The 11,217-nt window shown below is 37.3% G+C and overlaps 1 protein-coding gene across 1 annotated transcript; it reads right to left on the bottom strand.

The window, feature by feature from the left end:
* Nucleotides 1–10,253: 10,253 nt before the first annotated feature.
* On the bottom strand, nt 10,254–10,826 carry LOC149141534 (uncharacterized). The gene is made up of 3 exons (XM_089451261.1): nt 10,648–10,826; nt 10,453–10,519; nt 10,254–10,343 (listed from the first exon to the last, which is right to left on the bottom strand). The coding sequence occupies exons 1-3, from the start codon at nt 10,824–10,826 to the stop codon at nt 10,254–10,256; spliced, it is 336 nt and encodes a 111-aa protein (XP_089307387.1).
* Nucleotides 10,827–11,217: the final 391 nt, after the last annotated feature.

Genomic DNA, 11,217 nt, shown 5'->3' with positions numbered 1-11,217 from the left:
ATGACCGGTATGATGGTTTTAGGTAGGAATATGCCTTGGTTTTTGGACCTACCAATGTGAGGAAACCTTGTCGAGGGATGGACTGCCCGGGATGGGGGTGCCAACGGAACTTGTAAGGTGTGTGACTGCATGGGAGGGGGTAACCGAATTTCCTGAGGGACTATGTAGCAGAGAAGGGAAGGCCAAGAATGGGTTTTTTTTTTCATTAGCATTGCCAAATGGAATCAAATGCACATTGGGAGTGTACCCTGCAACAATGAGTCAGTAACTGTTCACTGAGAGGATGAGTGCCGCAGGATTATAGCGCTGGACATTAGATGCATATTTGACCTTGTAGTGGATGTTTTACTTCCTGGGAAGGAGGTGAATCCTATTATTACATTGATGGAGGAGGTGTGAGCCTATGGATTCCCTTGTTGCGGACGCATGCATCATATCCTTCTATTTTCCAGTTGAGAAAATATGCATATGTGTATGTGTGTGTATTATTGTAAATATTGTATCGAGCTGGATTTATAAAGCTCCATAGACAATATGATTATTTGTTGGGTGAAGCAAATGTGTATGTGTATATGTGGTTACTATTGTAAATAATATAATGAGTTGTGTTAGAAAGATCCAATAATCGATATGTTTGTCATGTTTTTGTATATGGTCGATATAAATAATACAAGAAGCTATGTTATAAATATCTGTGGGCAGTTATAAATATTCGTGGGCGGTATGTTTTGTTTTCAGCAGCCTTTCAGGTTATAAGTGTCATTGAACACCGATAATGGTGTTCCCTCAAGGGGGAGGGTTCTGTAACAACGCTGGTTAAAAATTCATTTAAAAATATATAAGACCGCAGTCATGGGACACATATTCCAAGTTGAATGGTGGGAAAAACAACCTAGTGGGTGTTCACTTCGGTTTATTATGGCTAAGGAAATTAGCAAAGAAAATGGCTAAAGCTTTGGAAAGGCAAGAAGCATTTATTGGTATTTTATTTATGAAAATAAAGGAAATTAGGAGAAAAGGAAGGTGAAAGGTCATAGGTTTCATATGAGGAGGAAATTGAAAGAAAATAATGGAAATTGAAGAAAATAGAGGCCTCATTGATTAAAACGGCTTCTGAGGATGAGTGGGTAGGCTTGGTTAATGTAAAATTTTGTCAATTCAGTTTTGGAGCTCTCTCTCTATTCTCTCTCTCATAATCTTGGTCACTTAGAGTTTTCTTGGAGCACTCTTGGAGGAGTGTGGCATACTTGGAGTTTTGGAGAGAGAAGGCAAGGGAAGAGCAAGAAAGTGCAAGAGAACATCGATATCAACAACTACAATGGGTTTTGTTTGCAGGTACTGAGTTGCATGTATGTTTTCCTCACTATTTTTGGCATGCATGTGGCTTAATGGTCATGATATGTCATTGGCATGGAGGACTGCTTGAATTGATAGTGGATTTGCATAGCCTTTCCATTTCCTGGATAACCATGGTGGTGTGGGTTCATTTCTTTGTTTTCTGGTTAGTTGTCTTGTTTCCTTTAACTTGGGTTGAGTTACTAGTTCCTGGAAGCCCTGGTTGGACAAACACTCTGGAAGGCTTGTAATAGCTTGGGTTGAGTTACTAGTCCTCGAAGCCTTGGTTAGACAAGCACTCTAAAATCCCTTACTAGGTTGAGTTACTAGGCCTGGAAGCCCTATTTTAACAAACACTCTAGAAGCCCGATGACTATTATGCATTAAGTTACTAGTCCTAGAAACTTTGGTTGGAACAAATGCTTTAGAGCCCTAGAAGGCTTGGGTAGAGACCAATCTTATGATGTTTCTGTGATGTCCGACCGTGAGGTGGAATCGTTGTTTGATGGGTTGAGGTGTATGGCCTCTGGAAGCCTTGGATGGTTTTGGATTGATGTGTTCTATGAGATCCCGCATTCATGCTTGGAATATGGCACAAGGGTGATTAGTTGAAGAGAGATTTGGCTCAGCCATGTCTACGGTTAAGTGGAACATGGTAGTTCCGTACTGGGTTGGATTTTTCTTCATTAATACAAGTTTATTTCTCCTTGTTATCTCATGAGTATTATATTGGTTTATATGTGGATTCTATAGCTAATGTATTCTTGGTATTTATGTTGTTATTATGTTGGTTATGAGCATGGATTATGACAGTGGCTATGTATGGATCTCATCATGTTTTTGCTTGTAAATGAATGAACAATTTATCTATGGCCTAATAGATAATAATGCAACTAAAGTGATAAGGGAACAATGCTTCATAGCGAATCTCAGATGAATATGAGACCCCTATGATCATATTTGTTGTTTAAAACTGTAGATTACATATTTGTGATATATTTGATGAAATGCTTGTCATGGGTAGTAGGGGTCTATTCAAGGGCTTATTCAATTAATTGCAATTATATCATCATTCCTTTGTTATATTTCTATTGAAAAGGTATCACTGAATTCTGGGTAGTGACCTGGGCTCCGGGCCTGGAAAAATGGTTGAAATCCTGGGGGCGCCAGAACAACACTAAGAAAAATAGTCCCTGGACACTGGCATGCCATGTCATGAGAGCATACAAAGCCTCCTTGACATTTTCATGCCTATATCATGGGAGCATCTGGGGGTTAAGTGGTCTAAAGTCTCAATGGGACCTAGGGGCTGGTTAGTAGAAAGGTTGGGATTGTTCGTAGGGGTCTTATTGTTGATGTTGAAGGTTTGTATGGTGTGTTTCTACTGGTTCCACTTCCTTAACATGAATTAAGAGGTTGAATCATATCATAGTAATTTATCATCACATGTTTACCCCGGTTGGCCAGTTACTTGGCTAATTGTCGGAGGAGAGTGTTACAATTTCCTCCTATACCAAGTCGGACCATAAGTGTTGCCAACTCGTTATTTTCTCCATCCCATTCAATGAATCTTGATAGATATGCCATCTCTTGTGAAGGCCCAAAATGGCTAAGGTTACCAAGTTTTCTCCAAGGACATTAACACCAAAACCGCCAAGTTCATCATGACACTGTGTAAACTTGTTCATATACTGCGGAATTATGTCATTCTTCTTCATATTGATACTTTAAAGTTTATCCTTGACCTGCAACTTGTTATGGTCACTACTATTCTCGAACAATTCTGTCAATTCTTTCCACATCACGAATAGAGTTCCTTTTCCTTGGATATTCGAGACAATATGATCCTGTGCTCCCTCCAAGATGATTCTCCTTACCTTGGATACATATTTCTTCCACTAAGAAAGGTTCTGAGCATCATATTCTTATGGTTTTGCAGCATATGTCTTGATGTGTTCTAGCAACCCATTTTCATCTAATACTGCCTCCATGCGGTCCTCTCATGAAACAAAATTAGAGGTGCCTTCCAAAGCATACTCTAGACTTATTCCATTGAAGGAAATCTTCTTAGCTCTAAAGGAATCCTGCTACATTGATATTCAAATTTGAACCTCTGAGATACAACTTTTAATTTCCTGCTTTAATGTGAATCTAGCTATGATACCATGTAGAAATCAGGTTGTAGATTTGCAACTACTCATGAAGTTTTAGTCAAAATCACAAGACACAGATCTACATTACTGCTCTCTGAATTATTTCACAATTTAGAACAAAAAATTCAGACATGCAAGAAGGTGTAACATACATGCAACAAGTATTTTTATCTAAGGAAATAAATCTGCTAAAAAAACCCAATGCCTCTTGCATTAATCAAACGAAAAAGAGATGTAATACAATTTATTTTCTCAACTAAGCTCACCCTACAAATGCATAACCTATCTCTCTTCTCACTGAAGGCCTTTGACCCAAATATAGTCAAAATTTTCCCCGGCTTGAGCTCCTATTTCCTTTCGTTGTTCCTTGAAGAATTATCCCCTATTATTTAGGAAATTCCATCAATTGAATTGCGCAATTCCTCTAGGGTGATCATCTGACTGCATGCAACACTTGTACACTCAAGACTAGTCTACAACTAATGTTACACTACCTTGGAATCTCCACCTCAACTGGGTAACTCGAATTCTCTGCATGCACTAGCTATTTTGGGTTGATTGATCAGTTAACTAGATGATCATTGAGTTTGACTAAAGTCCCACTGCTTAACTAACCTTCCACTAGTTCCTCCAAAAGTTGGAACTAGTTTAACTAAAAACAACTTGAGATAACTGACCTTGATTGCTACAAATTAGAAATCACACATGTAGAACTAAAATCTAACTCCTCCAACTCGAATTTACTAAGTAAATTGGGTGACACAAACCATGTCACACAATTTAACATCATCCAAGTTGTCTGCTAATGTGGAAATTCGAATTTTCTCAATTTAATCAAGGAAAAATCAAATTGAGAATTTCTTGCTACATTTTTCAACACTACCTCTCAGCAAGAAAGGGATTATCAACCACCCCTATCTTGCACCTATGGAAATCAAACTTCCCTCTTGATAAGGCCTTTTCCAAAATATCAGCATCTTGTTCCTCTGTCGAAATGTACTGCAACAACATTATCCACCTCTGCACACAATCCCGTAAATGGTCATATCAGATATCTATATGCTTGGATCAATCATGAAAAATAGGGTTTTTAGAGCACTTGATGCAACTCTAATTATCATAGTAGATCATAGTAGATCACAATTGGATCCATCATCTGACCAAACAATCCAACAAGTATCTTTCGCATCCATATCTCCTCACATGTCACTTGACTAGAAGCCATGTATTTTGCTTCTACCGAGTTGAGTGCCACAAATCTTTGCTTCCTATTGTAACAAGAAATAGTTGTAGACCCAACATTGAAAATTCCACCTGACGTACTCTTCTTGTCTGATGGACTCCTGCCCAATCTACATCTGTGAAGCCACACAGCTTCACTCCCTCTGTCTACCTATACCATAGTCAAAACTAGATAGTGCCTCTGAGGTACCGTAGAGCATTCTTAGTTTCCCTCCAAAATATTTTGGTTGTCCTAACCATAGCTAGGCTCAAATGGTTGATGACATAACACATATCTAGTCATGTGTTCACAAGATACATTGGTGAAGTGGCATCCTCTTTCCTCCAATTGGTCACTAGAGGTGTCTCTATGGGTTTTCAATGGTCCATGCAGAACCTATGAAGTATCTCGTTGGCATACTTTCCCTGAGAGACAAATAGTTCACCATTACCTTGCCATACTTCCAACCTAAGGAAGTAGTGCATGAGACCCATGTCCTTCATTTCAAACTCTCTTGCAATGTCCTCCTTGTAAGATCTGATTAGCTTCTCATCACCAGTTAAAATAAAGTCATCAACATATAAGACAATAATAAAAAATTTACCTTCTACCAAAATATGATAGAGCCTTGCATCTGTTTCACTTTTGGTGAAGCCCAAATCGGTGAGATAGTTATCAATCATTGTGTACCAAGCACGAGTTGTTTACTTGAGACCATACAATGCTTTCTTGAGTCTGCACACATGAGATTCTTGATCAAAAGTATCAAAGCCTTCTCATTGGTCAATATAAACCTCCTCCTCAATAACTCCGTTGAGGAATGCTATTTTTACATCCATATGATGGATTTTACAACCTATCTATGAAGTCAAAGAAAGAATTGATATGATGGATGAGTACCTTGCTACAGGAGCAAATGTATCCTCATAGTCGATTCCCTCAACTTGAGAGTACCCCTTGGCCAAAAATATGGCCTTGTACATTTCTATGCTTACCTCTGTTGCATGCTTCACCTTGAAGATCCATCTCGAACCCACAACTGATTTATCTGTTGGTCTTGGGACCACCTCCCAAATACTTTTCTTTATAATGGATTCATATTCCTCCACTATTGCATCAATCCATACAATTTTCTCTACTACTTCCCTTAAAGAGGATGGCTTAGTCCCTACAAGCTCAATCATTAGAGCCATGTAGCCAATATACCAATATGGTTACCTTCTCTTCCTGCACTAATTTTAAGGAGCACCCACATTCTTCCTCGCATCCTGCACAAGTCTCTTAACTTCCTTGATCATTTTCCTGCCTTCTCTAGATGGTTTTGCTTGAGTGGTTGTCTCCACTCTCTACTCCTCAATTTGAGGCTACTCCACAACTTCTTGAGATTCTTCCTTTGGAGCTAAAAGCTCCTCTTATGGTGGGATCTGAAGCTCCCTCTCAAGAGACCACCACATGGCTTTGTCTTCATCAAAATTTACATCCCTTCACACAACTGTCATTCTGATGGATGGAAAGTACACATGGCAGTTGTGCGGTGTTTTTATATAACCCACAAATACCCCCAATTTTGTTGTTAGCGCTATCTTCTTCCTTGATTATTTGGAGACATGGCAGCAAAAAGAGGCTCCAAAAATCATAAAGTGCGATACAACTGGATTTTTCCCCGAGCAAGACTCCTCTAACGTAATCATGCCAGGAATTCGATGAGGACTATGGTTCTATAAATAGATTGTTGTGTTGCATGCCTCGACCCACAAATGTAGAGGTAGACCGTGATCATGCGACATCACCCTTGTTGCTCCCACAATGTTATGGTTCTTTCTCTCAACCACCCCATTTTGCTGTGGGGTGTCGCGTGTTGTCAACTCTCGTTGAATGCCTTCTTTTACACATAAATTTTTGAATTCATTCGACACGTACTCACCTCCATTATTGTTCCTACGAGCCTTCACCTTCTTTCCCGTTTCTTTTTTAACCAGTGCCTTGAACTCTACGAACTTGGAGAATGTTTCATCCTTCTTTCTTGTGAAGAAGATCCAACACTTCCGTGAGAAGTCATGAATAAAACTGACAAAATATTTGTGCGTGGTAGTGGAGGCTATCAAGAAAGGTCCACAGACATCAGAGTGGATCCTTTCAAGGATTGCATGTGCATTTTTGTCCCGATTATGGAATGTGGCTTTTGTGTACTTCCCTAAAGTACATCCTTTGCATACATCATGCTAATTAAGTGCTCCTTTGGGGAGGCTTGTGGTTACATGTTGCATGATCTTCAAAGTTCCATGATGCAAATGGCCAAGTTTTCTATGCCAAATTTCATTGAACTCGCGAATTTGCAACTTCTCCGCATTTTTTCTCAATGCAACACAATCCTCCACATTTAGCTTGTATAGGTTCTTCACACAAACCTCGATATGTTTCACATGTCCCATGGCTATGTGTCTTAGGAATGCCTTTCCTTTGGTGAAGAAAATTGCAACAAAGACGAGATTTTTCTTTAGGCTTGGAACAAACATGACATCCTTGAGCCTGAAGGGGGAGCCTGGCTCTCTCTAAAATGTGACTGTACCAATCTCGATCATGCTATACCTTTCGTCATCCCCCATCTTGATGTGCATCTGCAAAGCTTTCTCCTTCAGGTTATTGAAAAAGTCTCTATTTCCCTTCATGTGGAACAATGGACCTAAGTCCAAGTATCACACACTCCCCATCACTTTGTTGACCATGCATGCAATGAGGGTAAAGTCAACCTCGAACTGTGAAGCCAAAGTTTCACTTGTTGCTCACCCTGAGCTCTTCTTACTTTCCTTCTTGTGTAGACACTTAGTGGCATAATACCTAAATTCGAGACAATGGAAGCATTTAAGTTTTAATAAATCTTTTTTCTTGACCCCTTGACTGGATTCTCGTTTGGATTGAGATTTCTTCTCTTTTCCCTTCTTTGCCTTTCTAGCCAATGAAATTTTTTCTTCATCCTCACCCCTGGATGAAGTCCCATCTCTAGTATTTTGCCTTATTTCCTCTTATACCATGTGGGACAATAAGCGCTCCCAACTTAGTAGTTTCTCCCTCCCACTCACTGAATTTTGATAACTATTCCAACTCTTGGGAAGGACCAAAAGGGATAATGTTACCAAGTCTTCTTTAGGGACATTAATGTTGACTCTGCCAAGTTCGTCATGACATTGTGTAAACTTTCTCAGATGTTGGAGAATTGTGTCATTCTTTTGCACCTTAATACTTCGAAGTTTATCCTTGAGCGACAGCTTCCTGTTGTCACTACCATTCTTGAACAATTATGTCAGTGCTTTCCACATCGTGAACAAAGTTTCTTTTCATGGAGCTTCAAGACAATATGATGTCGTACTCCCTCCACGATGATTCTCCTCGCATTGGCTACATCTTTCTTCCACTTCATTAAAGGCCATCTTCTAAGCTTTGAAGAAATCCTGCTACACTGATCTTCATATTTGAACCTCTCAGCTACAACTTCGAACTTCCTACTCTAATGCGAAATCAAAAACTTTGATACAATGTATAATTAGGTTGTAGATTTGCAACTTCTCATTAAGTTTTAATCAAAATCATAAGACACATATCTACACTATTGTTATTTGGACATTATTTCACAATTTAGAACAAAAAATTCAGACATACAAGAAGGTATAACACACATGAAACAAGTATTTTTGTATGGGGAAAGCAATCTGCTAAAAAACCCAAATGCCTCTTGCATTAATCAAATGAAATAGAGATTTAATACATTTTATTTTCTCAATTGAGCTCACCCTACAAGTGCATAACATATCTCTCTGCTCAGTGAAGGTCTTTGACCCAAACTTAGTCAAATTTTTCCTTGGCTTGAGCTCCTATTTCCTTTGTTTTTCCTTGAGGAATTAGCGCTTATTATTTAGGAAAATCCATTAATTTGTGATAGTTGTTTTTCTTGAATAACGGTCACGAGTCAACATGCATTAGCGGATAGCGACTAGTGATAATCGTCTTCATTGCTTTTAACAATTGAATTACAATAGATTATCCCACCATATAAAAACTATATCTTTAAAAATAATCGCAAAAGGAAAAAATAATAATAACAAGGGCTACATAGTAGCTAGTACGTGCTGCTTAGCTAAATATATCATAATGAAACAAAAAAATAACAAAGGCAAAGATTTCATTACAAAAATAAAACAACTAATAAATTATTATATTGTTAAATGTAATCACCAAAAATTAAGAAATATGATCAACTAATATTGTTTATATTAAAATAATATATCTATTTGTGTCTTATTTTTATTAATATATAATTGTCTATACTTAAATTTATTAAAATATGGTTTTAATATAATAATAAGTCACCTTAAATTGAAAATATTGTAAAAAAATTATAATTCATGAAAATATAAATAATAGAAAAAATCAAAAATCAAAAAATTAAATAAAAAAGAAACAAAATTAAAAACAAAAAATCAATAACTAATAAAAATGGAAATTACTAAACAATTCATAATACCCTCTCAACTGATAAACATCATAAACTTTTGATAAAAATAAACAAATACCTAGTCAAAAATAAAATTGAATTTATACAAAATATAATAATAAATCTCCATATAAAAAGATGCCACTAAACTTATTTTCTCATTCAATTTATTTAAAAAACAAAATAGTTAAAAAAACACAAATTTTAAAAAGAAAAAAGATATGCCGAAAATTTTCGGCATTCAATTTATTTAAAAACAAAACACGTAAGAAAGAAGAAATTTTAAAAAGAAAAAGGAAAAAGCGAATGGCTTGTTACAATCGCCCGCTAGCGTCGCACGCACGCACGACCACATATACGAATACTGCTATGATTCCACAAAGAAAAGATCACGAGATTTCCATCATTGATTCAAATATCATGCGACTTCTCATCGTATTTGGGAAAAGAATATGCGAATTTATATGAGATGTGTAGACCACATGCCACCACAATCCTTATAACTAAGAATCCTACGCATTCAAGGATACAGCCTGGGATATCAAAAAGAAATGAAAAGAAAAGAATGCTAAAATTCTGGTTTCTGCAGAAGAAACAATGTTAAAATTCCGGCTTTTTCCTTGCAGAACTTATCGTCCAAAAATTCTAATTGTTTATTATAACTCTGTGTAGGAATGGAAAGATGAAAGATTTTTTTAATTAGAAATAAAATATAAAACCAATGTTAAAATTCCGGCTTTTTCCTTGCAGAACTTATCGTCCAAAAATTCTAATTGTTTATTATAACTCTGTGTAGGAATGGAAAGATGAAAGGTTTTTTTAATTAGAAATAAAAAATAAAACAATAGTTTTCAAACCAGAAAGCCATGGAGCTAGGGTAAACAAAATTCTTTATTAAGACTTTGAAAAAAGAGGCATCAGGCTTTTTCCCATAGTTCCATGCCCCATTTCTTCTGGTCTTTATATAAATGCGTTAAGACTTCAAGAATTCCAGGCATGAATTCTGAATCGTGAAAACCTACAACGCCACGAAGGATTCTGGCAGAATTTCCCTCTATTCCATGTCCAGAGAATCATACATCCCGTGTGCCTCCTTTGCCTCCTTTAAACACTCGAGGTCGCTCACACGAGGAGGAACCAGAGCCTGCACCGACAGTAAACATAATGAAGAGTTGTAAGGAAAAATTAAATAAAATTAAATACGCTTGCAACACATCAAGGGATTAGGACAAAAATTCGAGACTAATTCTGACCATATAAACAAAGGGATCGTATCTTCCGCCCCTCCCAGACCGCGTAACTTTGTGTTCATTTACAAGTCTGCTAAAAGAATACATCAGCACTAAAAAATTGATATATGACTGTATTTGTTCGAATCTTTAACCCTGAAAAGGTGAAAAGAAAAAACAAGTTTCTTAACTAAATACAAATATGCGACCTCCGCTTACATTCTAAGTGCTTTGCTTGTATCCGGATTATCGCCGAAGGCGCTTCTGATGCTCTTCTCAGAGCCTGTGGTTTGATCCACTAGAAATTTCTGGATGGCAGTGCAACGAAGTTTGAATGGAGTTCTCACACCTCTGTTCTTCCTCTGCTTTCGCTTCTTTTCCTCTCGTCGGATCGCCATTTCTTTGAAAATCTGTAAGCAAAATAATCGATTTTTTTTTAAAAACACTTTCTTTTCGTTAAAAAAATACAAAAAGCATAGATCGTTCTCCTACAAAAACTCTTACCGATTGTGGATCATACAAGATTTCGTCTATATAAACCGTAAAACACATCCTGTAATTTCAAAATTAATCTATTGTGACTCATGACTCCCTTGAATTTTAAAATAACCGAAGAGCAACCACAACCTTATAACAAAATCGTTCAATTTTTTTTGGAAAATGGGCGTTTCATCTGGCATACCTTATAACAAACAGTCAGCGTAGAGGCAATGCAGCTGTGTGGAGGACCGCGTGACCGCTGATCGATTCCGGAGATGCTCTTTTTCAATTCTCCAGAGATCAGTGTAG

This window comes from Pinus tabuliformis, chromosome X, assembly GCF_031772625.1.
Source record: "Pinus tabuliformis cultivar Carrire ecotype Pingquan chromosome X, CPIR1, whole genome shotgun sequence".
Classification (NCBI taxonomy): domain Eukaryota; kingdom Viridiplantae; phylum Streptophyta; class Pinopsida; order Pinales; family Pinaceae; genus Pinus; species Pinus tabuliformis.
Note: the sequence above shows the minus strand (reverse complement) of the source record. Positions and strands in the feature narration are given on the sequence as shown.

Excerpts from the sequence above, each read along its gene's own strand:
- LOC149141534 (XM_089451261.1), bottom strand. The coding sequence starts at position 10,826 with ATGGCGATCCGACGAGAGGAAAAGAAGCGAAAGCAGAGGAAGAACAGA. Across the intron at positions 10,520-10,647 it reads ACAAGCAAAGCACTTAGAAT|ACTTGTAAATGAACACAAAG; the intron begins GTAAGCGGAGGT and ends TTCTTTTAGCAG. Across the intron at positions 10,344-10,452 it reads ACGATCCCTTTGTTTATATG|GCTCTGGTTCCTCCTCGTGT; the intron begins GTCAGAATTAGT and ends CTGTCGGTGCAG.